This window comes from Microdochium trichocladiopsis, assembly GCF_020744255.1.
Source record: "Microdochium trichocladiopsis strain MPI-CAGE-CH-0230 chromosome Unknown B0I36scaffold_1, whole genome shotgun sequence".
In the NCBI taxonomy this organism is placed as follows: Eukaryota; Fungi; Ascomycota; class Sordariomycetes; order Xylariales; family Microdochiaceae; genus Microdochium; species Microdochium trichocladiopsis.
Window position 1 is genome coordinate 2,407,178 of NW_025763544.1, and position 27,742 is coordinate 2,434,919.

Here is a 27,742-nt window from a genome sequence, read left to right on the forward strand (position 1 = left end):
AGGCTCGCGATATCAAGCAGCAGCCATGGGTCGGGCTCGCTCCCAGAAGCTTAGAAGTTGCACTGTGTTACATGCGACTTGTCTAAGCCGTGAGAACGCACGAGCAGTTCGGATTGGAAAGGACTTTTGAGCCAGGGACACCAAGATGCAAGGTTCGCGGACCGGTGCCCCAGATCAGGCAGTGTTGATGCTTGCAATGCTACCAACACAACCAACACTGCCAACCAACAACTGGCAGATCCTGCATGGTTTGGTCATGTAGTATGTGCTCCACATGGAGTCGTGAAGCTGCTCCATAGAATCTCCATTATCAACCCCTGGCGAGCCTATGGAGCAACCCGGCCACGGCCCGCCGTCCCCGAATAGCACTGACATGCGACTTGGTCCTGCAAGAGTTCGACCTGCAAGGTAATGCACGGAGGAATACGACTCTGTGAAGTACTCCTACCCTGGACTATGTGTGATGATGCTCCCCCATGATGCGACGCATCAAGGGCTGTCAAGGTCATGTCAAGAATGATATCGAATCATTTGCTTTGAGGTAGTCATGCCACCACTCGCGTGCATGACTCTCGACAACCTCCATTGGGAAGTCATCTGCGACATCTGGAGAATGCAACACACGATTCTCAAGAATGGTCCTAGTCGACAGCATCCAGTCGGCCTTGTGGCAGAAAGGTCACCGGCGTTCCATGCACTGGGAAGTCAGGGTCCAGCAACCCTTGACCCGGACGTGCCCTTCTAATCCCATGAAACACTTGGCCCTATTCAATCATTGGACAGACAACAATGTCGAACGTACCAATTAGGTCTTCATAGTATGTGTGATTAGTGTCTCCCTGCTGCCCAAGCCACGGGAGAAGGGTGATACAAGGCGGCTTCCTGGAAACAGCATCTCTTTTCCATTGTTCATAACAAGAAGTATGACCAGCCACTCGCTACTCAGCACCACACGGACACCCTTCCGTGGCAGGGTTGTGTGAGCCGATCATGTTTGTGTCCGTCCATGATGCATCGGATCGCTTCTGCGAGTGGAAAAGGGCTGAGGAAGACATAACAGACACGGTCATGTGACGAGGCAGCCATGCGGCCAGGCTCGCAGGCGACAGGGACAATGTCATGTCTCATTGTTGGCTCTCCTGAGCGACATTCTACATCGCCTCGCGGGTTCTCGTCGCGTTTCATGTGGCCAAAGTACGGAGAGCATGTAACTTTTAGTAGCCCGCTGGTAGTATTTGCGTCAGACTCGGGTGGCAGATTCAATGCATAAAATCCAGTGGCCTTTCACCACGACAAGTCGACCAACCATATCACACAGACTCCTTCAAATCGCAAAGACACGACACCCGAACGGATCTGCATAAACATACTCGTCACAGCACAAGGGATGTCGCAGACCTTGGCCCTCGGCCCCAGGTACAACTCATAGCTCTCACGTACGGTCCGTGGCCTACGTCCAACGAACTCGGGACCTTGCCAGGGTCCATGACAAAACCCAGTGTGCCATCCGCGCAAGTCGCCGTTGGCAAGACGGAAACCGAGTAAACCCATTATATGGGATAGGATCTTCGTCGAAACCCTGCAAATCGAGCAGGGTGCCGTAATGAGCATTACAGTGAATGTCGCTGACCCCGGAACCAACTTCTGGGTGACTGTATCCCAAGCTACAGACTTGAACCAACAATGCGAATCCTAGCAGCGGATGAGCTGCGGAATCAGTGCCAGCCTTGAGAACAAGAACTTCCCGGCCTGTGACGGGTGTTTTTACGATGGCACGAGCGCAGGCCTGTTTCCTTACCCCAAAATGTCTCCTAGGAGTCCTGTATCGAATCAGATCGGCTCTCCTTGGATATGACAGCCAAGCCAAACTGTCTTCTGCCCTCTGTCATTCCCCTGATATTCATAGCGTTGAGCAGCCTGGGAGTGTAGATTAAGTAATAGCGCCCTTCTACTAGGCACGCCAACACTCCCTCTGATCCCGAGTAACACCTTGAACAGCCTCAGGGACCAACGAGCCACAGTCTTGCTCGGCACTTCAACAGACCATGCGGTTCTATATCCCAGCCCTGGACCCGGACGTCTATCCGGTTGTGAACGAGTATCCTGTGGTTGCAAAGGGCTATCTCGTTGCACAACAGCCGACTTTCCGTTTGGTTGCATTCACGTGTAGATGAGCACATCTTCCCCCTACCAATAGGTAGTGGTGATTGAGCTTTCCTTCGGCTCCCTTTGAGATTCGAGGTTCAAACCTCTCACTCCTTTTCGCCCGTCACCGCTCACTTCGATATGGATCCTGCAAAGAACGCAACCTCCCAGCAGACGACAGAAGCCTTCATACCGTTGGACGCTGACAGCCATGGCGCAGTCCTCGCATCGGTCGCAGTCATCTCCGCGCTCATCACGGCCTCAGCAATCATAGGGAAGCTGATGTATCGCTGGAACATCAAGGTTCTGCGGGAATGGGACTACGCTCTGCTGTTGGCCGTGCTCTTGGTCTTTGTTCAGTCTGCGGTTGCAGTGTACGCTGCCAATCTTGGTCTCGGCAGGCAACGGCCGACTGTCGATGAAGATTCTCTGGTAGCTATATCCAAGGTTCGTGGGAAGTGAAGAGTCTACTCTCCAGGTGTGTTAGTCCCATTGACGTGTATTTTACAGGCGCAATACGCTCTTACCATACTTGCCATTTTGATCAGCCTATGCACCAAGATGTGCATGTGCTTGTTCATCCGGGCAATCAACAGCTACTCGCATGTCCGATACGCGAATCGCGTCTTGATGGGTGCCATCGGCACGCTCTGCGTCTCCAGTGTCTTCGCGGCCGCCTTCCGCTGTCCTCTTCCTGCTCCATGGTGGGCTGTATCGCCGGGGTCATGTCCTGCAGCCATCTCGATCCACCAGTTCGTCCATATGTCCAACATGGTCACCGACTTCTCGATCGTCATCCTTGCTCTCGTCATGGTCCTTCGTGTACAGACCGGAGTTGGAGCCAAGGTCCTGGTGACGAGTTTGTTTGCCATCCGCATGCTGTAAGTCACCTCACAGTCCGGACCCTACAATTACAGCAAGCTCTCCTGTTGAAGACCAATCTAATCCGCGACTCAACTACGTTCCACCACTAGTTGTCCTCTAACCGCGGTCCCGATAATTCTCGACTATGAGTATTTATACAACGGAGACGACAACGACTTCACATGGACAGCAATGGCACCGACGATATGGCTCCTCGTCACATCCCACATATCAATCATCACGGCCTGCATCCCGAGCCTCAAGGGCATATTTGACAGCTGGCTGGGCAATACCTTTGGCATCGACATTGACGCTCCATACCAGCTCGAGCGTGTCGAGGGCAAAGACGGCTTCGAAGTCTCAGACTGGCGGACAAAAGACCCCTCCGCGACTGGACAGTCCTCTGGGTCACGCCCAAAGACCAGCAAGAATAGCAAGAACAGCAAGAACAGCAAGTTCACAGACACGACGAAGACCGCCACGCTGAAACTGACAACCTCATTCCCGAACGAGGCGGCGTGCTTCTCGGAGAACGATACCGGCTCCAGTGCTAGGGCCGCCAGACACCGGCATTCGGGCTACCGCGAGAGCCGCAACCACACGAGCCTCCCGATCAGCAAGAACAAGGATGACCAGAGCGAGAGTGTCAAGGGCCTGACGGAAGACGGGTTCATCATGATCCACAGTGACGTCGAGGTCCGCTATGACGACGACAGCCATCGGGATGTCACCACGCCGTCGTCGTTGTCGCCATGCTCGTCGCAAGGCACGCACGGCGGTCACCACCACGACCTTCTTCAGCATCATCCTCACAATCTACACTCGTAGCAACCGTATTTCCTCGGTGCCAACCATGTGGATGGAACGTAGTGTTTCGCGGATGTAGATGTGGATGGTGATTTTATCTTTGATTTGTGTCACCGGAACTCTGGGGAGGTCTTTCGTGTACCCTCCTGTTTACTATCCTCTTAAAAGACCCCTTGGGATGAGAGGAAGAGGGGAAATACGAGACAAGAGACATGTCAACAGATGAGCCCTCGCCTACGCGCAATCCAGGGATATCCGATGCGAAGATAGAATGAATAACATTAAGAATTCTCAAGGATGCCGCTTAGCCACAACTGCATGATATGAAAAAGGTAACACAACTCTGACATGTTGACATGTGAGATCCCGCCACGCGATTCATCTCATAGCACGTCCCGCCGGGTTCTGACGTGCTTTATGGAAGATCTCTCAACCGAACGTGAGCAGGCATATTGTCCTTGCAATGTGCGGTCGACTCGCCGTACGCATAGAGCCTCTCGCCATTGTACGAGTTCTTTGCGGTCGCGCCTCCCGTACGCCCCTGCAGGGCATCCCACTTGTCCCACGCGCATTCAATGTCGAACCTCCTGGCGACGAGCGCAAGTACCAGCCTCAGCTGCGTCATGGCCAGCTCTTGCCCGATGCAGTTGCGCGGCCCGTGTTCGAATGGGCGCCAGCCGCTGGCGGGAGGGGCTTGGATCTCGACGTCCTGCTGCTTGCCCGCCTCTGTCGTGGCCAGGAACCGCTCCGGGACAAACTCGCCTGCCCTTTCCCATGCCCCTGGCCGTTGTTGAACAGACCTGGTGGCATCAAGAATCATAAAACCCTCAGTGGGGTGAGGGATGTCCGAGCCGGGCACAGAGAGGAAGAATCCGGGTTGCCCCTGCCGCCAGGAAGCAGCTGGTGGGTGGATGCGCAGAGTCTCCTTGATGACCGCCGTGGTATAGGGCAGCTGGTTCAGCAGCTGCGGCGAGGCCTCAATCTGTGCTCGCGTGCTCTGGATGTCGGCGGCGGTGGCCCCGAAGACGCTGTCGTGCTCCGCCCGGAGCTTGGCCAGGCACTCGGGGTTTTTGCTGAGCAGGTGGAAGCCAAAGGCGATGGTGCTCGCGGTGGTGTCATGGCCGGCAAAGAGAAACACCTTGAGCTGTGCCAGCAGTGTCTGCATCAGAGGACCCCCCGGCTGGCTGCGCAGCTGGTCCGACTCTCCGTCTTTCTCGATAGACTGGAGGGCAAGGTCGATGATGATCTTTTCCGAGGCCTTGCTCGCGCTGTTGTTTGCAGTCTGATCCTTGACGACAGCCTCGCGCTCTTGGACATACGGAATCAGATAGGCGTCCATGATCTCGGCATTCTTGGCCTTCTTGCGCGCATAAGAAGGAAGGCGGCGAGAGACCATGGAATTGATGGATGCGCCCACGACCATCAGCGAAAGCTGGCTGAAGAAGGCGTTCTTGAAGAGACCAGGCTCTGCCCTCGACTGCTCGTTGAACTTGATATCCCTACATACACCAGAAATTAGCGGCTGCGAGTCTGAGGAATTTTGAAGTTTGCTCCCCGAGATGATGTTGGACTGCTCGTAGCACTTACAGGGCCGCGCGACCAATGACGTCAAAGGTGAGATTCATGGCCTTCTTCTCCAGCTGGAACACATTGCCCCAGCTTCCACCGGGTCCAGACAGCTGCTCGAGCTGGCGCACAAAGACGTCCACCTCTTCAAGGATTGTTGGCACGAGGGCCATGATGTTGCGGGCGCTGAAGCCTGGGTTGAAGCGGGAGCGCCAGAGCTTCCACTCGTTGCCCTCTAGGGTGACGAGGTCGCGATCGTCACAGAGGGGCCGCATAAAGTACCTCACCATCTCGGCCTTGGGGAGTGACTTTGTCTGCGTGTATTGTGGAGGGATGGCCGGGTCAAGGGTCAGGCAGATCGGGTCCGCCAGTGGCCAGACGTCGAGATACGTTACCGGCGGAGGCGCCTTGAGGCCGGGGAAGTACTTTTGGTGGTTATTGTTCAGCTCGAGCTGGAAATGGGAGATGTGCAGGTCGGAAGGGAACTCTCTGCGGAAGCGAGCAACGAGAGGAATGTGACCAAAGAGCCACGAGTGTGGCATGATGGGCTGGATGAACGTGTGTGGTCAGCGGGGGCCATTCTGCCATTATATGAGGCCGGTGAGAGCTGCAACTGACAATTCCCTGGCGTGCCAGGCGCTTGTATCGCAGGCGCACTCTGACGCCTCGGTAGATTGAGCGAACAACGACAACGGCCAGAGCCGTGGCGAGAGCCTGGAGGAATGGCCGGGCGGCGCCCGCGAACCTCTCGTCCCACACAAAGGCCGCCATGACGTTGTCTATGAGTTTTCGATAGTCTACTCGACGAGCGCCGACTTTGTTGCCTCGAAATGATGGCGGTGTCTCTACTGGGCCAAAGACTGGTCCAAGTCTTTGCGGTTGCTGGAGGCTCCGAGTCTTGATATGCTGCGACCAGACGGAGGCGACAACATCAAGTATGCACTCGTCCTCCGCTTAGTAACCAGTGGAATGGTACAAGACACAAGCCTCGGCACCAGACGCGTCGGTGAGAGAGTCGACCTCTCCCACCTCCAAGTGTGCATTATATCGCCTACTTCGGGGACTTTGGAATTGGGGTTCCCTCTGCACCATCTGATAGGCCCAGAGGTGCTTGTTGCAGGGGGGTTTCAGTCTGACATCAGCTACGAAGTTACTTGGCGTAGATGGCAATACTGAGTTTCCCAGTGGCTGCTTCGGGCCATAAATCTCCATGTCTAATGGGTAAATGTCACTTTTGTCTTGTCTCCAGAGGCCGATGTACAGGCCCCAAGCGTGATAAATAGCCTATCTCCTCGGCCTGGTTTGCAATGCGAGTTGCTCATCCTAACTCTCAGTCGCAGGACTAAAATCTGGCGTAAGCCAGGCTTGCACGCCGCTTTCAGGCGCTCTGCTTCCGGCGCTCTATCACAATAGTCGCCGTCTGACCCATCTCGTTTTCCTCGGAATGCGCTGCCAATGCAAATCCTGTATGCTCCTCGGCCGTGGTCGGTCAGCATCTGGAAGCCCACACAAGTTCTGTATGGCAGGCTATTGTTCGCGGGCATCATAACAATATCGTAGCACAAGTCCAAGGTAGTTGTCCCAAATGTTTTGTGAGATAATCCTCACAACTTCCCCCCTCCCCAATGATTCTCATTGAAATTCTGTTTTTAAAGAGCGCCAGCCGTGAACCCCAAGAGCACATGCTACCAGACCCATTTTGTTGTAGTTGTTGTACAGGTAAACAAGATGCACACCCCGTCACCTCAGAAACCGGGGCAATGGATACGCCAGGAATGCAGCAGATGCTCCCCAAAACCCTCCCAGAGTCCCCTTTCCCCCCAAAACCAGGTTAAAATCAGTCAAATGCGCTTGCCCATCCTGTTGTGTCACGCCGGACATGTTCGCCCAGAGCTTCGCGTCCCGTAATCAAGTGACAAAGAGACATCAACGCATGCTCTCCAACTCATACACGTACAGCTCCCCCTCTCTCAGTATCTCGACTTTCTGATTGCACGGTTGAGCTCAACCGTCAAGTCTGCAATGGCCTCGGCTACCGAACCGAACGTGTCGTCGAAGCCGGTTAACACTGGGACTCGGCGAGTCTCCTAGGACTCCTCGTTGCGTCTACCACCACGGGGACCGCCGGGTCCACCAGGTCCCCCACGACCACGGCCGCCGCGGCCACGACCTTCGCCGAAGCCACCGCGGCCACCGCGGCCACCACGTCCGCGACCGCCGCCACGGCCACGGTTGTCACGGTCGTTGCCCCGAGGACGGTTGCGCTGGACCTGGTGGAAGCCATCGCCCGAATCGGCTGGAGTAGCAGTCTGCACACACACAATTAGCACATTTTCCCTAAAGTCGAGCGAGGAGTCACCTACCTCGGCGACAGCTTCGGGCTGGTCGTCCGCCCAAGACTGCACGTTGCTCGCAGCGGCGGGTGTGGCAGTTAGGCCCGTCTCCGTCTCAGCAGGGTCGCGAGGCACCTGCACCCACTCATCCTGGGAGGTGCTGAGGTCGTTGTTGGCGTCCCACTGCGACTCCGCGGCAGCGTTGGCGGCGTCATCCGTTACGCCAGCATTGGCAGGCACGCCAGACTTGTTGTCAGCCTGGGTGCTGATGGACTGTACGGCGCCGGTTGCGTCGATCTCGGTCAAGCCAGCGTGGGCAACAGTCGGGTCGGTCTCAACGTGTTGGGTAGATTCGACAGGTACGTCAGACACTTCCGGGGCGGCATCAGCGGCGTAGAGCTTAGCCTGAGCGAGAGCAGCCTCCTTCACTTGGGCAACTGCCAAGGGTGTTAGCATCTGCTGTTCTGCGTAGCGCATCTCTGCGGCAACACTTACAGGTAGTCTGGAGCTCATCACCGTTCACGCTCTGGGTCTTATCGCCGGATCCCTCAATGAGCTTGAGCATCGTAGAGACGGCGGTATCGTCACCAGAATACACATTGAGCAGGACACCCTCCAAAGCCATGTTCTCATCTTGTGTAGGGTCGGCATCTTCCGAGCGCCGCGCGGCGGCAAGGCGAAGGAACTGGGAGAGCAGGAGCAGACCGGTGCGCTGCGTCTTTGTGGCATCGCTCGCATGCTGCTCCTTGAGCTGAGCAATGGCATCCGCCTTCTCCTGGTCGTGCTTTGCAGTCAAGGACTTCTCGAGGTTGGCGAGGTCGGCAGAACCGCGTGTCCGGTATTCCTCGTCGAGCTTGAGGTACTGGGCAAGCTGGTCTTCCAAGCCGGCGAGCTGAGACTCGAGCTGTGGCTTCTTAAGACGTTGCGCCTTCTGGTCGTTGTTGATGATCTTGGCCTCAACAAGCTCGTCAAGGGACTTGTCCTTGTGCTGGTCTATCAAGGCGTCGGTCTTCGAGGCATTGGCCTAGTCGAAAGGGTGGAGAGGTTAGTCGGGCTCCGTCTCAAGTTTGCCCTCGAAGTGGTGCAGAGGATCTTAAGATGGCACTCACAATCTTCTTGTTGATGTTGCGAATGTTTCTGGGCGAAGCCTGTCAGTTCGGTGGGTCGCAACAAAGGAATAGCAACGGTCCAGGACTCACTTTTGCAGCTCAAGAACGTGAGGGTTCTTGGACTCTTCACCGTCGCCAGCGTTCGAGGCAGCCCGGTCAGTAGCAGAGGTGGCTGACGGGGCAGGCGACTCGTTGCGGAGCTGGGCGGCGGGACCCTTCTTCTTCTTGGGAGCCTGGACAGGCGGGTTCTGGGCAGCAGCAGAGGGCATCTTGGCTGCTTTGAAGGCAATTCCGACTTGTAAGGTTGGTCTAGGCGGTACTGCACGCAGTCGTGGCGCTGTGGGAATCGAGGCAGTGAAGGTCGTGTGCTTCGGGTCGAGGATGACTCGCAGGTGTTGGATGCGGGTCCGTGCGGCCGTGGGGAGACTGGAGAATGGTGCGGGACAGTGCTGGGACCCCAATCGGATTCAGTGTCGAAGTAGGAATGATGCTTAGGCGGATTGAGGTGGTCGTGACGGTGGTGGCAGAGGATGTTGTGTACAGAGAGGTGGGAGGGCGAGGGTTTGTGGCAGCGAAAATAGGTGGAAGGCGACGGAACATCAATGTCGGCAGCTGTGACTCTCGAGCTGTGTGCGGAGAGTCACTGGGTGGAGCCCACCCGCTTGTCCTCTGATTGGTCCGCCGAGGAGCTCCCTTTCAGCTCTAGGCCCGCCGCCCCTGCTTGCTTTCTCGAGACTCTCTGCCTAACGTAGGTGGGCACTCTGCGAACTCGGCGCAGAGGCAATTGCTATGCCTTTTGCACGTTTGTTATTCCAAGTCGCGCCGGGCAGGTGGAGATGGGGTCCGTTAGGCTCCTCTCTCCACCAATATCACTGTCTCATCTTCAGCCACATACAGAAAATGGTCAATGGTGTCCTAGGATTTGTTACCGCTATCACTGTTGTGTTGCCGCGGGCCTGCAGTCACCCGAGTGGCCGTTTGCCCAACCACACTATCCACCAGCCTCGCCTTCTGCTCTTCGAGTCCATCAGCTCGCACAGCTTCTGCTCTCAGGGCTGTCCTCGTAGCGGCACGGCAACATCTCTGCCCTCGCGTTCTGCACTCGAGGCTTTAATAGCAACCGCAGGCGAGGCCTCTTGTGCCTTCCCATTTCCGTCCGTCGCCCGCTCCGACATGACCACTGTGCATCCAATGCGTCCTGCTCCGTGATACTGCTTGTTGGCCACATGTACTGTTGACAATAAACGCATTGGCCAGCCGATATCTGGACTGCATATTGATTGCGTCGACAAGACCATCTATCTGTTCACGTGACTGTGGGCGAGTTGTGCTGGGCTGTATGGCCAAGGTGCTGAGCATTTGATATGTGCAGCCGGCTTTATTTCATCCCTTGAACTTGCTCAAGGCATCCTGGCATCGATGATCAGCACGACAGTGACCACACCTTGACGCACAGACAAGAGTTTACTCACAGGCGCAACCTTCTGGATGCTCTTGGCACTGATGCCTCGCTCGCCAGCCTGCTTCGAGTCAATCGCGGCCTCCTTGACCAGCCTGAGCATCAGAACCATGTCTTGTCAGCAACAAAACAGCCTCATTATCCGTAAGATTAACGGAAGAGGGAAAGCGTGACCTACGTCTGCATGAATAAAACATAGTCCAAGAAGATCTGTCCGGCAAAAAGCCCAGTTAGCCTAAACGTGGCTCGTCCCCGCGCGACATGGTGAAGAGCTGGAAGGATCAGGGGAAAATTGACCGACCATGACATCCACGTTCTTGCTAACATTGCATTTCGAGTGCGCCTTGACGATTTTCTTGACCGTCGCCCGCGGGTACAGCTTCTGTCCTGCCGCCATCTGGGTCGTCGTGCCGCGCCTTGCGAGTCCACGCAATGTGTTGCTGTATTCGACACTTTCTTCGAGGCGCAGGATGGCGTGTTTTGATGCGCAATATTTCTCAAGGATCGCTCACATTGTACTTTTGCGCGTACTACAGTTGCCACAGCGATGCGATTGACATCAATGGTTGTGGTGGGAGGTTGTGATGGTGGGTGCTCAGCAGGAGTGCACGCGTGCTCACAAGCGGAGCTACAGGCGCGTTTCAATGGCTTGCATTACGTAATGTAGTGGCACTTACACGACTTCAAAACAACGACAGCTCACAAATAGTGTGCAAAAGGGACCCGAGAATTGAGAGGATTTGGGGATCTATCAGTTTTCTTGCTGCACTTTGTAGAGTATCTCGAGTGTTGGCCTGCGTAGGGATTTTTGGTCTGTAATCAAAACTCAACAAATCCATACAATCTGCTCTCTCAAAGCCAACTCTTCTCTTGATTCCAACATTATCCTAGGCACCATGCACCGCCCGATTCAGCCAAGACAGTCGTGCCGCAAGCCGGAATTCCAGGATCGCTCTGAGTCTCGTCGTACCTAATGGCCCGCCACGCTCACATTCAACTCGCCATGATGAGAGGGGCCCGGCTTTCATTGGGCTGAAGTTTTATGATCTGTTTCAAGCGTCGCCTTGGGACCTTCTGCGATCGGGCCGACCGGCACTGGACTCACAACCTGTGGCGGAGGGCTGACGGCTGAATAAGGAGGACTGACAGCGTTGCTCTGGAATGATACATTGCCTGCTGCCATTTCCCATTTGTGCGCTGTCGTTGGGTGGGACTGTGTAATGCCCAGCTCTTGCGGCCTGCCCTCATGTTCCAGCTCATAAAAGGGCTGGAACGAAGACATGTGGCTGGCGCGGCGATTTGGGTCATAGGAATTATGGCTGTACTGCTGGGCATAATAGCCCTGCTGTTGCTGTTGCTGCTGTTGCTGCTGTTGCTGCTGTTGCTGATGTTGCCACTGTTCCCATAGCTTGACCTGGGAGGAGTCCAGTCCGGGAGGTGGTGACAACACCCACTGGCCGTTTATCCATTGACCCGGCGCCTCGCCCCAGTAGCCAGAAGTATAGCCAGGTGCCGATGTTGGGGACATAAAGGACCCCGGATTTGGAGAGCCTGGATTCATTGGAGGAATAGCAGCCTTGTTGTTCTCAGTCCCAGGCTCAACACTTCCACCACGAGTAGCGGCAAGGTCTTGGTGTTTGCCTTGTCGAGACTTCTTAGCAAATCGGAATATGTAGAGAGCAGAGAGACCGACTAGGATGGGCACACCAAACCCAACACCGACACCGATACCAATCTTTTGACTCTGTGAGAGGCTGGAGGGTGCCGGCTCTTCACCAATATCATCGCCAGAAGCATCAGGAACAGTCGCGTTAGGAGCAGTCGTGGTGGGTTTTGGCAACGCAGTATGTGGCTGCCATTCTCCGTCCTTCATGTATACCTGCATTACTATGTGCGTCATCCGTCAGATTGTCGTTTGCCATTGATGAGCGCCTTGAACATTACTCACATTGATCACCACTCAGGTAATAGACCCACAGGTCTGCTATGTCTACGTAGCTCGTGACAGCCATTCTCGCGAAGGGCTCGTCGGCAAGAGGCCAAAGCTCAGGAACCTGTTGCGCGCCATTCTCCCAAGCGTCTGGGCTGCCCTTTATATGGTGAAGCTTGGAGTCTCTTCCGATGTAAAAGATATTCCCGACATAAGGTGCTCCGTTGCTTGCCTTTGTGTATGCGAGACCAAGATCACAATTTTCGCCGAACTTCTCTAACATGGGGTCCGAGCCGGTAAAGTAATAGTCCGTGAGCGCCGTCTCATTGGAGACGTAATGGGATCCATTTATGGCGCTTAGGAAATAAGGCCACCCGGCTGTTTGACTTTTGTCAGCAACGCTTCGAGAAAGCGGGACTCCGTGATCTTCGCCGGCCGCAGTCGGTCGCAACTCACTAATGTGCCAGTCGCTCATGTAAGGCGCGGTGGTCGAGACTTCGATCTTCGTGTCTCCGAAGGAAGCCATTACTACCGTGATATCCCCGTTGTGCGCCAAGGAGGAGGCACCAAAGGAAGGCCCAGTTGTGTGGTCTTGCGATATAGCGCCTCCATAATACCAGTCACCATCACCGTCAATATCCGGATTGACCCTGTACTCAAGCACAGACGGTATATTCTCGTGGTTCTTGTAAAACACTCGGCGTTCTTTCCCGGCCAGTGTAAGTGCAGCGAGAGCTGTGCCGGGCTTGATGTCCTTGGACGGGATACCTGGTTTCCCGCTAGTCACAATCCATGACTGTCCTTCCCCCATGTTGAGGTGACCAGTGCCATTGCAATAGAAGATGGCGTTGACGATACCGCCCCCTTCCTCCTGATAGTATAAAAGCGCCTGTGCGGGTCGACGCGTGAGTATTGTATTTCTGAGCAGGTTTGGAGACATTTTGGCATAGGCGGCTGACCGTGTTTCGATCTCCTGCGGAACCAGTGATGCTGGTGTTTTTCATGGGCTTCTGATCGAGTCGGAGAACGTGATTGTCATCATATGGGAAGACCGGGGTTCCATTACTGTTGCACAAGCTGTAGAATATTTCGCCCTTGTCTTCATTGTACATCATGACCTGGGGCGCCCGCATTCCTTTAGCAAACCAGGCCGAAATGGAATCGGCCGATGCTGCCCGGGGTACCACCAGCAGCATGGACAGGAATGCAAGCATAGGCATGATGAGTTGATGCAGCATCTTCTCGTGACAGATCGTTGTTGTGAAGTAGAGCCGATCAAGACGAATCTGGATGTAACCCAGTTGCGGGTGAGCATCAGATAGGAGAGAGAATGGAACAGGGCGGGCTCAGTCAGACTTGGGGCTTTCCTATGAGACAATGAGAACCCGAAAACCGTCCACCGGTGGGACATATCGCCAGGGCTCCGCCGCTTGGCCCGGGAACTTCCTTCAGACCAACATGGTGATCACAAGACGGAGCGACTGGCTGCGTGGCATAGCCTTGCCGACCTGACCGTCACCTGCTCCTCATCCAAGGATTTGCGTCTCGGTTCTTGCCGCTTCTTGGGCTGTCTGGTAGCCGAACACGGAAGCCATATGCAGTTGGCTCTGCAGGTCGAGGCCTGGACCTGCAAGTGACCCATGCACTGTCAAACCAACAACTATATCTGTATCACATCAGAACATGGTGGCCATTAGTCCGGGCCCTTCATCGCCAACCACTGTCTGGTAGACCCTCTTAGGCATGGGCTTAGGGCGTCAACTGGGTGGTCCGATCGGAGGGCTCGAGTCGAGACTGATGGTGACGGGCACCCAACATGGCACAACACGCAACGCTGGTGCTGCCCCTGCATGCAAGTAGCCGACAAAAACTCTGCGGAGTTGTCTCGTGACCCTGCCAATGTTGGTCGCAGTGCAGATCGTTGTTGGCTTGAAAAGGGGACTGCTTGCTGCCGTGCTGTCACTGTGCTCCGAACTCCAGCACGCCGGGGGGGCTGCTTCGTGACCAAAATGTGACTGATCAAAGGAATCACAGCCTGAGTGACTTTGGCTGCGCTTGCTGCACACGCCTTGTCGCCGCCAGTGTTGCAGAGGAAGTGTATATTGTTAATGGATGGCGCAGTGATTGAGCCGTGCCGCAGCTTGGCCCGCCGTGATGGCTGTGGTGTTGATATTACCTGTTGAGTGGACGCAAAGAGCCATGGGACAGCAGGAGCAGCTGGGGACAAACGCCCAGCCTCAGCTCGGAAGCCGCGTTAGAATGTCGTCACACTGCCCCTGCATCGACGACAGGGACAGGACGGTCACACATGGAGGAGAGAGAGGCTGCCGTGAAAACTTCAAAACTGATTCGAGCTTGCCAGTGAATCTCCCGCCATGGCACGTTGACAACCTGGGGACTCCCGAGGCAGGAAGCCATCATGAACCTCATCAATGAAAAGACCAACCAGGAGAGCAGCACCGTTTGAACAACCTTGGAAGGTAGGATTTAATGAGTGCATTCAACCTTAAAATAAAAACCACGCGGAAGGCCGTCCGCAAATTGTCCGACATTATCACGTTCACCTCACACAGCCCTCACCGAAGCGCGTCGAAATACGTCCAGCCCAACACCGAACAAGCTTCTTCCTCACCTCGCGCGACAAGCACGCGATAGCAACGAAAAAGATGAAAAAAGACACAGCCTGTCAGACGTCCCACAAAGCCCACCCCGGCCGCGCGCCCAAAGGCAAGACCACGGCGTAATCGGGGTTGAGATCATCACCACTCTCTATACAGCCGCCGCAAAGACACCACGCGAGGTGGTGAATGTGGGCAAGACCGCCATCCTTGCGGACAGGGCGAGAGTATGGGAGACGCAGCGCGCGGAGGCAGACTGGCTCCCAAGTAGAGAAAACTTCACTCTAGGGCAGCGGGGATTTTCGCTCATCAACCAGGGTGGGATCTGTGGCTCCTGTAGGGAACACAGAGATGGGATTTTTCCTTTAGAAGTGATTCTCTGAAGTAAAATCGCATGAGAAGAAAAGAAAGAAAAGCCAGACAAACGGAGGGAGCGGCGCGAGGTTTATATACTGCTGGGAGGGCACGCCCAGGGCGGTCGCCGTGCGCAGGCGGGCCCCCACTCGTCGCGCGCGGCAGAATTTTCTGCCTGGCTGGCTCAGGCACTCTCAGGCATCAAGCGCGCCGCGCCGGCACAGAGACGGGACCAGCCAAGGCTGCAGAAGTGGGTCATATCCACCACGACCAGCCTCTTGCAGGGCTGCGGACCCTGGCCCGTCTGGCTTTTCGCTGAAAAGTTGCTCCATTCGAGATATCTTTCAGACCCGTTCCCTGCCACGCACTCGGCCTAATATCTCTGAGTCTGATCCTTGGTCTGCAGCACGACTCAGGCACTTGCTTCGGGGCTGACTACACTGACGCGTGGCACTGACAGCCCTTGTGAAGATACTCCACTTGCGGCTCTGCCATGGCGCGTGCATCGTGGAAAAACTTCTAGGAGCTCCACCTTCACAAGCCCCATCGATGTTGCTGAGGCTGCCAGCAAATCCTGAGTTCCCGTCCTCTCACGGGCATCCGAGGATTGTGGACGGCTTGTCAATGGAAGCATTCTCCTTGTCCAGCTTGTCAGGAAGCTTAGTTACGTGTGCGGAAACTCGTGAAGATAAGAAATGGAAGCCTGCAGTCTGCCAATGGTTGCTCGTCTGCAGCCGGGAGCCTTTCGAGGATACAAGCATGTCGTTCCCATAAACATCAATTTCATGACATTAGTGGTTCTCGATATTCCAGTCATGCTCATATGTATTGTATTAGGATGGGTATTGGAACATTCGCTGAGACCAATGTCGTTCCTGCACCAATGCCCTATCAAAGCGCTTTAACTCTATCGCTGTAACAATGCTGAGAAGGCCGCCAAACAATCACACCATGCGCCATAGTCCATGCAAAGGCAACAAAAAATTATCCGTCAAAACAGCCTCCTGTCCATCACACTCTCTCTCTTTTCTCTGTACGTGTATCATCTTCTGCTGCAAGTTCACAGGATCTCATTAGACCTGATAAGCCTGCCCACCAGTGCCGCGTCCAATCGTCTTGTAGCTTGTCCATTGCCCAGATGCGTCAAGCGTGTCAAACCGAGACATGCCCATGTCCATTGAGCCGTCTGTGAAGCTCGAAAAGTAAAAGCCAACAATGACCACCAAATACGCCAACAGCAGGATGCTGCCCTTGAAATAGTTGCTCTTGCCCTCGTTCAACGTGTAGCTGAGCAGAGATACACAAAGGATCACAGTGACCAGATCCCACTGGGGGAACAAGAGGCTGAATGTCCAGTGGGCAGGGTCAGGATCTTCCGCAGTCGGCGTGATGGGGAAGACGGCCGAGAACAAGACCAGGGCGGGGATCTGCAGCAGGCACACTTGGAGTGCGTAGGCCGAGCCGATCTCCATCGACAAGGCGACATTGCCATGAATAGCAAAAGAAATGGCGTTCTGTAAGCAAAGGGTGTCAGTTACAAGATTCCGGATCCTGCAGAGCGAAAGCCAATGGAACTCACCAAAAACTCCGTCGTGTTCGGCACAAGCGCAAACAAAGTGATTCCCAGAAACTTGGGATCAATCGGGTAGTTGTCAAGCACCACGTCGACAGTGTCTACCAACAGTTCTGCAATAACGGCATAGAGAATGGTTGCACCGAGCAAGATGACACTACTCTTGGTCCGGCTCCAATTTGGTGCATCATGACCCCCATGGCCAGCTTCACCTTGGCCGTCGTGTCCATCGTCTCCATCATGGAGGTGACTAGGCTTCTTGACAACGGAACCTCCGTGATGGGCGGCCGTCCGACGAGGTGTGCGGACATCACGTGCAGCAATGGCGGCAGCAGTGGCAGCCAGCTCTGTCACGCCTCGTACCACAGCAGTATCTGCGTCAGTAAAGCCCGGAAAGTGTGTATGAGAACGAACAGTGTCGGTGTCCGTCTCATGACCCTTCGGCGGAACCATGTGTGGTGTCGTCAATGGCCCATTAGGCGCAACAGGTGTCGACAAGGACGCACGACGCGAGTGACGACGCTCCTCTGAGCCAGCTAGGCCAACTTGTTTGGATGTTTGGGCATAGATGCGCTTGAAAAGGTTGGTGTCGCGAATGTCTGAGCCTGTAGCATCTGCAGCCGAGCGAGCTTCGGAAATGCGCGTAACAGGGTGGCTGGGTTCCTCCTGTCTCTTCTCGTCGCTGTCGGCGTTCCAAATGATGGCGGCGTGGGTACGGAGTGTGAACATCAAGCCAATCATATAGGACGAGAACAGCAGCACGGCAGCAATATAACAGAAAGGCCGCACGGCCTCATTGTAGAAGCGGTCATCGAGAGCCGGGACTTGTGAATAGTAGCATCGTCGGCATTCTCGTTCATCGGATCCTGAGGGTGGATCGATGTAGTCGGTGCAGCTGCCGCAGCGCAGCTCGTGTGTGCCATAGATCTGGTAGAACAGGGTTGGACCAAAGGCTGCAATTACGGCGAAAAGCAACATGGTCGAAGTGATACCGGCAGAGCGGGAATTGAAGCGTTGGGTCTTGCGCTTGATCGCTCCAAAGCACATCGAGAGGCCTGGCATGAAAAGCACACCGGCAAAGATGCTTCCAATGATGCTGCCCTCGACAAGCTGGCCCTTGCCTTGTCTCAAGGCCACACAATACAGGAAGACCTCGACGACAGTTCCGAAGAACGCGTTGACTGTAGCACCCACACCCATCGACGATTGTGCAGAGATGGATGCCACGGCCTGGCCGATGAAGTAAGCAAGTGGAATGATCGAGAGCAATCCCGCAATGAAGAGAAAACCAGGAGAGGTCATGAACGACTCGATATGCAGTACCCCATCGAGAACGAGCCAGTCAAAGATGACGAACATGACCACTGCCATCAGGTTGATGAGAAAGATGTTGGTACCGTCGACCGTGTACTTCCAGTACTTCCAACCCGTGGCACGGTAGGTGCAGACCAGGATCGCAGAATGAGCACCGTCTGAATTTCTTGCGAGGCTGATGTCAGACTCGAAGGAAAGCGCAAGAGGATGCCTGCGTAAATGATCGAAGAGCAGTAAGGTCACCTTGCCCATGGGTATCCAAAAGACGAGCAACCAGCATATGCCAGAGGTGATGAACAAGGACGGTGTGAGGAGCCCATAAAAGACGACGAAGAAGATCACACGTCCAATGTTCCACTGGCCTCTGCCAAACAACCTTCGCTTGTTGCGAGATGTCATCTCGTTGTCTGAGAAATCATTCCTATATGACCGTCCCAGCAGACTCTCGGTCTCGCTAGGCTCCGAATCGATGCTGCGGCGCGAACGACCGATGATGGAGCGGTTCCCATCGGGACCAAAAAAGAGCCTGCCGTACTCGAGGTCTCCACTCTGCCACTGCTCATATTCGCTGATACTGCGGCCTTCGCCTTGGTCCTCGTCGAGATACGCCTCGTCTGTCTCGAGACGGACGTATTTCCCAAAGGGATAGAAGAGATATGTCGACAGACCCCACAACACACGGCCGTACGCTCTCCCACTAGGAGCAGCGCCGCAGAGGAAGCACGCCAGAGCACCGACCGCTGCGAAGAGAGCCATCCACCAGCCAAATGCCAGGGTCCAGATAAGGTTGAAGAACAAGAGCCATTTGCTGACGTGACCGCCCGGCGATGAATGAATATCACCCTCCGCTGTCTTTTGAACAGAACGATCCTTCTTGTACAGCGCAGGCTTCCAAATCCTGATACCGAAGGGATGGGTCTCGTTGATGGCCTGTTGGCGGTCCTTGAGAGTAAAACTCTCGGCGTCGCTGATATCGCCGTCTTCGTCCTCGTCCTCGGCCGGATCAACATCAGAGGCTTGCTCGTCTTCCATGGACTCGCCTAGTCGTTGCGAGGCAGTCATGGGATCGTCGTCTTCGGACTGCTCTTCGATTCGATCGTCTTCGGGCCCATCGCTGCGGCTCGACTGTACGCGAGAAAGAGTTGGAGCTGCCGCTGAACGACGGCGTATACTCGCATTTGGCCGGACCGAATCAGTGTTGTAGGCTGGCGCTGCAGCATATGTCTGCCTGGTTCCGGCTGCGTCGTTCTGCAGCTCATCAGGGTCGTCCTCGGTCGAGAAGATCTCACCCTTGTGAGGGGCATGGGACGAAGTTCTTCGAAGCATAGCTGGCTTCTTGGGCCGCTGCCTGCCGCGCTCAGGGCCAAGCAGGGGCGAGCGAGCAGGCTGAACACTAGCTCTGGACCCGGATCGTTCGTATGGATCAGCTAGGTACTGACTGCCACTGATACTGGCAGCTGTGGAAGTTTGTATGGATCCTGGGAAGTGTGGAGATAACATTAGTCTATATCCATTGAAAGAAGCATTTGATCATGGCCGGGGGTATATGGGTCCCATCTATCGCCTGGAGCAGAACGTCTTGTTCGAGGACTCACCATAGTTAGCATCGGGCCGTCTTCGCACCGTGTCAGTTGACTGCTGGCTTTCAGTCTGGCTGGGTTGGGCACGCCGCGTATCCGTAGGAGAAGGGGCGCTGGAGCTGCTGTCCTGCGTGGAAGGGTCCATTGTGCCTGTGGCACGCCCACGTAATAATGGGAGTGGTGGCGTGGAAGATGCTTCAAGTTCTGGCGAAGCACAGCATGACCACCGCTTTGAGCTTGTTGGACAGACCGGCTGCTGGTGCGACGATGCCACGCACCGAGAGGGGAGTATCGCAGAGCTTTGTAAGATGCCGCGCAGCACAAGGCGAGGCTGGTCGACAGCTTGGTGATGTGCGCGGGTCGGGAGTGCTCGAGCGACAGAACGAGGGGAAGCTGTATGATACGACAGCAAAACGGAAGCTGGGATGAGGCAACAGGAACAGCTCTTCAAGGAATCAGCCGGCAAATAATTGCACGACGAGAGGACGATGAGGTAACTTCAGGAGCGCGACGGGGGGGTTGATGCTCGGGAGACCAGGATGCTGATAAACAAGGTGCAGCACGCCCAGGCAGGCCAAGCAGGGCCCGGGGTGGGTGAGATGGCGCCTTGCGCAACCACCCGGGGCCCAAGCTTCCCGCCCTCGAACTTCAAATTGGGACGCGCCTCCCAGCTTCTCCTGAAATCTGCTGCCCGAGTCAAGCTCTACCTAGCTTCATTGGCACCCAAAGCGCTGTGCATCCAGCAGCGCGGCTTGGACGAGAGCAGAGGACTTGCGCTCCCAAGCCGGCTGCTCGGACGCCTTCCTCGTGTATAGTCATGCAATGGACAAGCAGGCCGCCTTGCCGTCTCATGTCGGCAGAGTGGGCATGCATGCGACTTGTGACGCACGCCATGTCATTGCGCTGCTTAGTTAGTGGCTGCCCAGCTCCCAGACTCCCAACGTTGCGGTGTGTGAGACAAAGAGCCACCTAGTCAGCAGCATCAAACCTTGCCGCATCGTGATCGCCCTCTTCTGGTCGCTGGCCACATCTGTTGCTCTAGCCGACCTGCCCGTAATTAATTACCCGCCGCCTGTGCCAGGTACGTCTTATCAGCTGCTCCGGGCCTCGTCCGCCGCCGCGAGGTCATCTGTCCTGCACTATCCTGTCACGCGGGAGATCCCACGAGTCCCGCATGCAAGGAGACGCAAGCGCTCCAAGGATCCGCACGGCGTGCGGCGGATAAGTAGCCGCAGCCCTGGAGCGCCTCCGCGCCGACTGGAGGTTGCCAGTGTGGGGAGGTCATGCTTCGGCCGATCCCTGCCCAGGTCTCGAGTTTCTGCTTGTGACTGCTGCGAGACAGGCTGGCCCAAGGTGGTGTTGATGGAGAATCTGCTCCAGCAGCACATTCCTCGTGCTGATCAGCCAGCATTTTGCTGCCTGTGTACGTACAGATCTTCTAAAATCAGCAACGCCAGCGCTTCGGGCGGCACAGTTCAGCTGCAAGAAATACATCATGGCCCACTACAGTGCTGCCGGGAGATGACTTTCGAGTGCATCAAGTGGCTTGGCAGAGTGAGCTGCAGCTTTTGATACGAAAAACGAGTGAAGAGTTGCATCCTCGTAGCCCTGGTCAACAAAAGTGCTGACAACGTGGCTTGGAGAAACTGAAATCAGGTCATCCGAAGCAATGTGAACAGATGCAAACCACTAACACCGCGATGAGGATAGCCTTGGACTGCCCACAGCAAGATCCCCTGTTAGGGGGGTTTGATACTCTACACCCGTAACAAGCTGCCGAAGATTCCGTTGGTGAGTATTGTTGTGCAAAGTGAGAGAATGTGTACACCATGAACTGCTTTGCCCAAACCCAAGTAATATGAGTGACCACTTTTGAGAACAAAGCAGGATGCAGCCTTCTCCCACCATTGTTCTGGGACGGAGTGAACTTGGGATTCAACCCCGCCTGCCATAGTTGTTGTTTTCCAACAGATAGAAAGGACCGTGGTTGGGTTGTGTCGGGTTGCCGTCCTCTTCGAGAGGCCCGGCTGGTCAAGATACAGGGCCACCATCGCAGGCCTACCTACCCGGCAGGCAGTTGCAGTGTCCACGTCTACACTCACCTGCCTGGGCTGGGGCTCGACTGTGTTGCCTCCCATGCCTGGGACCCACCCGTGGACACCCAGAGAGCTATGAGCTCAGCCTCGTCACCAGCCAATTGCGGCCAGTCACTTCCACATCCCACCAAACACACAGCAACGTCGCCGACATCGTCACCTTCAACGCCCCGACTCGACCATCCGCTGGCAGCTCCGTTCACCATCCTCGTGTGCTTTGATCTGTCTCGACCTCCCTCACCGTCACCTGGCGGGCCTTCCTTCTTCCCACAGCTCCCGACTCCCGGACGGAGCACACTGCAACCATGGCGCTCGACAACTACTATCACAACAAGATCGAGGCGATGAAGCTCGAGATCCTCAAGGGCCAGGCTGTCCTACGTCGTCTCGAAGCCCAGCGGAATGACTACAACTCGAGAGTGCGGTTACTGCGCGAGGAGCTTGGCCTCTTGCAGCAGCCCGGTTCCTACGTTGGCGAGGTTGTCAAGGTCATGGGTACAAAGAAGGTCCTGGTCAAGGTACATCCCGAAGGCAAATACGGTACGCGCTTCCAAGCAGAGTAGAACCCCATTCGGAGACTTGTGCGTCCTTACTAACGGCTCATCTAGTCGTCGACGTGGCGGACTCGGTCGACATTGCGAAACTTACCGCCGGCAAGCGTGTCACCCTCCTCTCCGACTCATACAAGCTCGAGAAGATCCTCCCGTCGTCCGTCGACCCGCTTGTCTCTCTCATGATGGTAGAAAAGGTGCCCGACAGCACATACGACATGATCGGCGGTCTCGATCAGCAGATCAAGGAGATCAAGGAAGTCATCGAGCTCGGTCTCAAGCACCCAGAGCTCTTCGAGTCCCTTGGTATTGCGCAACCCAAGGGAGTCCTGCTCTATGGTCCTCCCGGTACCGGCAAGACACTGTTGGCCCGAGCTGTCGCCCACCACACAGACTGCAAGTTCATCCGTGTGTCAGGATCAGAGCTCGTGCAGAAGTACATTGGTGAAGGTTCGCGGATGGTGCGTGAGCTCTTCGTCATGGCTCGTGAACACGCGCCATCAATCATCTTCATGGACGAGATCGACTCGATTGGTTCTTCGAGAGTGGAGGGCTCATCTGGTGGTGACTCGGAAGTGCAACGGACAATGTTGGAGCTGCTCAACCAGCTGGACGGCTTCGAGCCCACGAAAAACATCAAGGTCATCATGGCGACAAACCGACTGGACATTTTGGACCCTGCGCTTCTGAGACCGGGTCGCATCGACCGCAAGATTGAGTTCCCTCCGCCGTCGGTAGAAGCCAGAGCCGATATTCTGCGCATCCACAGCCGCAAGATGAACCTGACTAGAGGCATCAACCTGACCAAGATTGCAGAGAAGATGAATGGGTGTTCAGGAGCCGAGCTCAAGGGCGTGTGCACAGAGTCTGGCATGTACGCCCTCCGGGAGCGGAGAGTCCACGTCACACAAGAGGATTTCGAGCTCGCCACGGCCAAGATCCTCAACAAGCACGACGACAAGGAGGTGTCGTTGCAGAAGTTCTGGAAGTGAGCCAGCATGTTTGCCTATGGAATGGGACTCGGTGTACCAGGTGCACGCGGTGTCTCGCTGTCGTCTGGCTGGGCGGCCGTGCCTCGTCTGGGCTTCGAGTCATATATGCTATGAATATGAAATAAATGAAACAACTATGGACTTCGATTTGTTAGCTCCGTCCAAATCAACGGACTCAGTCCAGCGTGTGAGATGGGCTACTCATTAGCTCTTGTGACAAAAATTGGCCTTTGACGATCAAACAATTTTGCGATGCCTATGATAATGCTTATCACATCATTGTGGTCCTCGATGGACGGCATATTAAGGACCCTGCGATGCCTTTGTATCGCGTGGCGATGTTTGTTTTACTCCTCTCTAATCAGCCGGGGACGCTCGAAACGCCCATCACGTGTGCACACCTCTCCTTTGAAGACGGCTTACGAAGGGAAAGACGGGAAAGACGGGAAACCAAGCATATTGTCGACACTTTTGTACTCTCTTCGGCGGGAAACCCAAAGGAGGAGAAGAATATATCCTTGGTTGCTAGCACAGCAGTCGGGGATCGCGGGGAACAGGCCCCCTTCAAGGATGGGCAGAAAACATGACCCTCCACCGCACACACTCCCACATGCGCACTTAGTATCAGGCTATGGGCAGAAAGAGACGCAGAGAGGCGCACGATGCAACGAAATGTGTCAAATAGCCGAGATGGTGAGCAGTCGTAGTGGTAATGGTAGTGGTAGTAGTAGTATTCGCCCCCCGGACGCCAGAAACAAAAGCACCCAATAATGCTATGGTATGATATGCATGTGATGAGCCTGGTTCGATGTTTGTTCAGAAGGTCATGTCCCTATTGCTCTCCCGAGTTTCCCAAACCCCCCCTATTGACTCCTCACCCCGAAACACCCGTATAGGGACGATGCTTATCCAAACCTGGACGAGCTCCGAGTGTCGTCAAGTTCCTCATATGCGAAATCAGGAACCAGTCGTAGACACACCGCTTCGAGCCAAGGCAATGCCGCGTGGGTATGCAGCCATTGTCAAGCTGCGGCATCTGCTGGATCCAACTGCTTCCTAGTCCAATGTGTAGTGTAAGAACAACGCCCGCTAAATCTGAAATTTTGTCGTGTACGGGCCGAGTGACTGATGTCATCAATCTCGTCAATGGCCATTGAGGCTACCACTCCGCCGCCGACCGCCAGGCGTGATGTTGCTTGATTTCTTCTCTTCTAGACGCGCCACCCACTCGGCAATGGTCTCATAGCACAGTACGTACTGCCGCAGACTCTGCACCATACTAAGCCGCTGCTGTCTGAAGTCGTTGACTGTGTCTTCAATGAGGTCGATGTTTTTGTTGTACACCCAGCTCCTGTCGCCCTGTCTACCCTCCAAAAGAACCTGCGAAAGCCTGAGGCGCTCATCGAGACTCTGACTCGGCACAGTGCGTGGAGAAATGGGCTCGTCTGACATGGAGACGTCCCCGTCGCCATCGGTACTCTTGGCTGTATCCAGCGACGCAAGGTGTTGTCTTTTGAGCATGTCGATCACGCTGTCGACGGTGCAGAATGCGCCAGTGCGGCCACATCCAGCAGAGCAGTGCACAAGCATAGGTCGCACGTTGTCCTCTGAGGCTGGCTCGTCATACCAGCCAATGTGATGAGCCTGGTCAGCGGCGAAGCTGGATGAGATTGCGTGAGAGTCAACTGGCAGTGCAGCTCGCTGCATCACGTTGGCGAGCTCAACCAGAGCCAATAGGTGCGATGGCTGTGCTGGGGCCCCAAAATCCGGCCACGATGGGTAGTGGAGGTGCGTAATCTCTCTCACTGGCGCAAAGGGATGAGCCGAGTGCATCAAGGCGAACTTGCGAATGATGACATATGGCGCTTCGGTCTGGCTTTGGACAGCAGCAGGCGTAGGCGCAGAGTCGAGCTGGGTTGTTGTATTGGCGCGGCGGCGGCTTGCTTCACCGCTCGACATAAAAGACGATCGATATGCTGTCGAGCTTGACCGGTGGCGGTCAATGTCAAGAGAGACCTTCTTCTCAGACAATGGCTTCAACTTGATGAGGCCAAAATCTCTCTCCTTCCAGTACGGGTGACACTTGAGCTGTCCGCCTTCCATCTCGGCAGTCAACATGACGATCACGCGAACATCCTGGTCCCATACGACCGACCAGAAATCCTGCAGGGCAGAAGTTAGCACGGCAAACTTCTTGCGATTCCACGGGCCACGTTTCTAAACTCACATCAAAGGTGGCTGGCAGCGGACCCTGACTAGCGATATACCGTTTGTTGCTCTTGGCGGTCTCGATGTGACTAGCGTTTATGTAGTCACAGGCGCCTTGGGGTCGGCCGGCGAGGTGGACTCGCGCATGCTCAAAAGGAAGGATGTCTTTATACCGATTCTTGACACCTTTCTCCACTCCTGACAGACGCACGCCTCCTGCTTGTGATGGCAAAGCTGTGTTGAAGGCTGCGTACGCGTCTTTCATGCGCGATTGTTCGCCCTTCTCGATCTTTAGGAAGCGCTCTGACACCTTCTTGCCATGATCCGCAGGGTCCGCAGCGGTTTTCAACCACTCTGGCAGAATATCAAGGTCAATGTTGGCAGGGAGCTTAACATCCATCTGGCCAACGCCATCCGCGAGATCCATGTTCTGGCGAATGTTACTAAAAAAGGGATTGGCGCCATCAGAGTTGGCTGGCAACATGACGCCACCGATGACTGGTGCAAAGGAAGGTCGGCTGCCTTCAGCAGAGTTAGCGCTGCCGCCTGCTCTCTCGACAGGACTGCGGTGGTCAACAAGATTGGGGTACGCTTTGGAGAATGCCGCAAATCCTCCTTGCAGCAGATATGGAGTGCCTTCATAACCCTCGTTTGCGAATTTCTTGAGCATGTTCATGGCGGCGGCAGCGTCCCGCTGCTCGCTTGATGTGGCGTCGTACACGACCAGATATTTGGTGGCACGCCATTGCTGGAACTTTTCCTGGTCCTGTTCTGATTGGAGCGTCTGAAGGAGCTTCTGGATGTTGAAAGTTGCTCGTTTGAGAAGGGTCGTGGGAATGCAGAGGTTGAGTGCGTCCCGTATCCGGCTTTGCGCATAATGTGTCGATACTCGAACATCCAGGATGAGCAATTCTCCATCTGCCGCGTTTTTCATCAAATTGTGAAGTGTTGCCACAGGCATTAGGCCGGGGCCGCCTTCCGGACCGGATGAAGTGGTTCGCGCACGCTGTTTGGCGAGATCGCCCGCAAGCTCAAGCTTATGTTGTGGCAGAGACAATCGCGGGTGGCGGTCGTCAATGGTTGTCAAGGTTGACCTCCTGCCAGCATCAAATGGGGAATCCATGGAAGCTGGTGAATCATATCTGACACCTCCAGCAAAGGGACCGGAGAGCGAGATCTCGGAATTCCGTTTGGAATCGGATGAGACGTAGGCAGAATCGTGGAGGCTGTCCCCATCCACATCCATTTTAAGGCTGGGCCCATCATGCGTCGAGGTCCGCGTCACCCGTTCAGCAGAAACTTCGCTGTGGTGCGTGGCTCGGTGCGTCGGCTGAGGCCTTGTCGTGGTCGCTGTAGGTAGGGATAGCCGTGGTGCAGGACTGAAGCTGGCTTCACCAAGGTTGAAGCCCCTAGAACGGTTGGCATCCACCTGTCGTCGAAACGCTTCAAACTCTGGGTTTGCGTCGAGCGGTATCTGCTGAGGAATTGCTGCGGCGAATGACCTCACGGATGATGTAGGAGGACTCCAGTTGTTTTCTGGGATGGTCGACGAGTCCCGCGGCGAGCTGTCGCGCTCGACGTTGAGGGCGAAGTAGTTGGGGCTCGTGACTCGTCTGTCCGGCGAGGAAATGCCTGGTGATAATTTGCTGGGTGGAGGATACGGCTGGCCGACCGAGTGTGCCACGCGTGGCGAGACGACAGAGCTGGACATTGTCCTATTGAGTCGGAGAGATGGGCTGGTGTGGGAATGCCGCGAGGTGTGGGACGACTGCGACGAGTGAAGCGCAGGCCTCTTTGCGGTCTTCATGGTGAAGTGTTGGGTAGCAGTGCGATCGCTGCTTCGCGAGGCGTCTGGCGCCATGACGGTTCGAGAATGACGTCTTCAGGTCCAGTTTGTGCACGTCAAATGCGGGTGTGTGCAGACCGTGAAAAAGAACAGCCGTTTTGGAGGGGATAGAATTGCGCTTGAACTCCTAGCCAGGAGCTGTGCAAATAAGAGTCGGCTCTCAGACTACCACATTGTCAAGGCCGAGGCTAAGAAATTGGACAATGTCGAGGAGTCTCGTCGAGTTTGTGTCTCTCAATGCTACTCGCGGAGGAAATACTGGATGAGGAGCTGTGCATGTGTGCATGTGCAGGACCGGAAAGTGTTGAAGGTGCTAGTGGCAATTTTGATGCAAGATGGTAAAGCGACAACGTGTATTGTCCCAGGGAGGAGAGTGTAGCCGGCTACCCAAGATTCG

At 55.3% G+C, this 27,742-nt stretch overlaps 10 protein-coding genes across 10 annotated transcripts; 3 read left to right on the forward strand and 7 right to left on the reverse strand.

Moving 5' to 3' along the window:
* Positions 1 to 2,286: 2,286 nt before the first annotated feature.
* On the forward strand, positions 2,287 to 3,837 carry B0I36DRAFT_357646 (uncharacterized protein; the record flags this gene model as incomplete). The annotated part of the gene is made up of 3 exons (XM_046157838.1): positions 2,287 to 2,592; positions 2,656 to 3,026; positions 3,120 to 3,837. The coding sequence occupies 3 exons, from the start codon at positions 2,287 to 2,289 to the stop codon at positions 3,835 to 3,837; spliced, it is 1,395 nt and encodes a 464-aa protein (XP_046018388.1).
* A 232-nt stretch (positions 3,838 to 4,069) lies between these two features.
* Positions 4,070 to 6,233, reverse strand: B0I36DRAFT_8843 (cytochrome P450). The gene is made up of 3 exons (XM_046163512.1): positions 6,001 to 6,233; positions 5,404 to 5,930; positions 4,070 to 5,315 (listed from the first exon to the last, which is right to left on the reverse strand). Exons 1-3 carry the CDS (start codon positions 6,151 to 6,153, stop codon positions 4,232 to 4,234), a joined length of 1,764 nt encoding a protein of 587 aa, XP_046018389.1. The 5' UTR covers positions 6,154 to 6,233; the 3' UTR covers positions 4,070 to 4,231.
* A 1,110-nt stretch (positions 6,234 to 7,343) lies between these two features.
* On the reverse strand, positions 7,344 to 9,278 carry B0I36DRAFT_8847 (uncharacterized protein). Its single transcript, XM_046163515.1, has 5 exons — positions 8,915 to 9,278; positions 8,825 to 8,852; positions 8,211 to 8,739; positions 7,746 to 8,152; positions 7,344 to 7,691 (listed from the first exon to the last, which is right to left on the reverse strand). Exons 1-5 carry the CDS (start codon positions 9,091 to 9,093, stop codon positions 7,470 to 7,472), a joined length of 1,365 nt encoding a protein of 454 aa, XP_046018390.1. The 5' UTR covers positions 9,094 to 9,278; the 3' UTR covers positions 7,344 to 7,469.
* Positions 9,279 to 10,207: 929 nt separating this feature from the next.
* On the reverse strand, positions 10,208 to 10,680 carry B0I36DRAFT_357649 (uncharacterized protein; the record flags this gene model as incomplete). Its single annotated transcript, XM_046157839.1, has 4 exons — positions 10,208 to 10,234; positions 10,297 to 10,378; positions 10,462 to 10,493; positions 10,585 to 10,680. The coding sequence occupies 4 exons, from the start codon at positions 10,678 to 10,680 to the stop codon at positions 10,208 to 10,210; spliced, it is 237 nt and encodes a 78-aa protein (XP_046018391.1).
* Positions 10,681 to 10,967: 287 nt separating this feature from the next.
* On the reverse strand, positions 10,968 to 13,773 carry B0I36DRAFT_379329 (uncharacterized protein). Its single transcript, XM_046160761.1, has 4 exons — positions 13,173 to 13,773; positions 12,670 to 13,102; positions 12,232 to 12,591; positions 10,968 to 12,170 (listed from the first exon to the last, which is right to left on the reverse strand). The coding sequence occupies exons 1-4, from the start codon at positions 13,449 to 13,451 to the stop codon at positions 11,308 to 11,310; spliced, it is 1,935 nt and encodes a 644-aa protein (XP_046018392.1). The 5' UTR covers positions 13,452 to 13,773; the 3' UTR covers positions 10,968 to 11,307.
* A 2,221-nt stretch (positions 13,774 to 15,994) lies between these two features.
* Positions 15,995 to 20,181, reverse strand: B0I36DRAFT_259586 (Ca2+ transporter). The gene is made up of 3 exons (XM_046151107.1): positions 19,668 to 20,181; positions 16,765 to 19,550; positions 15,995 to 16,699 (listed from the first exon to the last, which is right to left on the reverse strand). The coding sequence occupies exons 1-3, from the start codon at positions 19,795 to 19,797 to the stop codon at positions 16,259 to 16,261; spliced, it is 3,357 nt and encodes a 1,118-aa protein (XP_046018393.1). The 5' UTR covers positions 19,798 to 20,181; the 3' UTR covers positions 15,995 to 16,258.
* Positions 20,182 to 21,215: 1,034 nt separating this feature from the next.
* Positions 21,216 to 21,652, reverse strand: B0I36DRAFT_310484 (uncharacterized protein). The gene has a single exon (XM_046152257.1). The coding sequence runs from the start codon at positions 21,558 to 21,560 to the stop codon at positions 21,342 to 21,344; it is 219 nt and encodes a 72-aa protein (XP_046018394.1). The 5' UTR covers positions 21,561 to 21,652; the 3' UTR covers positions 21,216 to 21,341.
* Positions 21,653 to 22,053: 401 nt separating this feature from the next.
* Positions 22,054 to 23,291, forward strand: B0I36DRAFT_371054 (26S protease regulatory subunit 8; the record flags this gene model as incomplete). Its single annotated transcript, XM_046159981.1, has 2 exons — positions 22,054 to 22,288; positions 22,357 to 23,291. The coding sequence occupies 2 exons, from the start codon at positions 22,054 to 22,056 to the stop codon at positions 23,289 to 23,291; spliced, it is 1,170 nt and encodes a 389-aa protein (XP_046018395.1).
* Positions 23,292 to 23,417: 126 nt separating this feature from the next.
* On the forward strand, positions 23,418 to 24,248 carry B0I36DRAFT_8919 (uncharacterized protein). The gene has a single exon (XM_046163534.1). It carries the CDS (start codon positions 23,544 to 23,546, stop codon positions 24,060 to 24,062), a length of 519 nt encoding a protein of 172 aa, XP_046018396.1. The 5' UTR covers positions 23,418 to 23,543; the 3' UTR covers positions 24,063 to 24,248.
* A 186-nt stretch (positions 24,249 to 24,434) lies between these two features.
* B0I36DRAFT_234887 (uncharacterized protein) lies at positions 24,435 to 27,306 on the reverse strand (the record flags this gene model as incomplete). Its single annotated transcript, XM_046149352.1, has 2 exons — positions 24,435 to 25,454; positions 25,519 to 27,306. The coding sequence occupies 2 exons, from the start codon at positions 27,304 to 27,306 to the stop codon at positions 24,435 to 24,437; spliced, it is 2,808 nt and encodes a 935-aa protein (XP_046018397.1).
* Between the last annotated feature and the right edge of the window lie 436 nt (positions 27,307 to 27,742).

Excerpts from the sequence above, each read along its gene's own strand:
- B0I36DRAFT_259586 (XM_046151107.1), bottom strand. The coding sequence starts at position 19,797 with ATGGACCCTTCCACGCAGGACAGCAGCTCCAGCGCCCCTTCTCCTACG. Across the intron at positions 19,551-19,667 it reads ACGGCCCGATGCTAACTATG|GATCCATACAAACTTCCACA; the intron begins GTGAGTCCTCGA and ends CACACTTCCCAG. Across the intron at positions 16,700-16,764 it reads CGAACACGACGGAGTTTTTG|AACGCCATTTCTTTTGCTAT; the intron begins GTGAGTTCCATT and ends CTTTGCTTACAG.
- B0I36DRAFT_8843 (XM_046163512.1), bottom strand. The coding sequence starts at position 6,153 with ATGGCGGCCTTTGTGTGGGACGAGAGGTTCGCGGGCGCCGCCCGGCCA. Across the intron at positions 5,931-6,000 it reads GCCTGGCACGCCAGGGAATT|CCCATCATGCCACACTCGTG; the intron begins GTCAGTTGCAGC and ends ACGTTCATCCAG. Across the intron at positions 5,316-5,403 it reads GTCATTGGTCGCGCGGCCCT|GGATATCAAGTTCAACGAGC; the intron begins GTAAGTGCTACG and ends TGGTGTATGTAG.
- B0I36DRAFT_8919 (XM_046163534.1), top strand. The coding sequence starts at position 23,544 with ATGCCTATGATAATGCTTATCACATCATTGTGGTCCTCGATGGACGGC.
- B0I36DRAFT_310484 (XM_046152257.1), bottom strand. The coding sequence starts at position 21,560 with ATGGTGGGAGAAGGCTGCATCCTGCTTTGTTCTCAAAAGTGGTCACTC.
- B0I36DRAFT_8847 (XM_046163515.1), bottom strand. The coding sequence starts at position 9,093 with ATGCCCTCTGCTGCTGCCCAGAACCCGCCTGTCCAGGCTCCCAAGAAG. Across the intron at positions 8,853-8,914 it reads CACGTTCTTGAGCTGCAAAA|AAACATTCGCAACATCAACA; the intron begins GTGAGTCCTGGA and ends GGCTTCGCCCAG. Across the intron at positions 8,740-8,824 it reads GCAACATCAACAAGAAGATT|GCCAATGCCTCGAAGACCGA; the intron begins GTGAGTGCCATC and ends CCTTTCGACTAG.
- B0I36DRAFT_379329 (XM_046160761.1), bottom strand. The coding sequence starts at position 13,451 with ATGCTGCATCAACTCATCATGCCTATGCTTGCATTCCTGTCCATGCTG. Across the intron at positions 13,103-13,172 it reads CCGCAGGAGATCGAAACACG|GCGCTTTTATACTATCAGGA; the intron begins GTCAGCCGCCTA and ends CGACCCGCACAG. Across the intron at positions 12,592-12,669 it reads CATGAGCGACTGGCACATTA|CCGGGTGGCCTTATTTCCTA; the intron begins GTGAGTTGCGAC and ends AAAGTCAAACAG.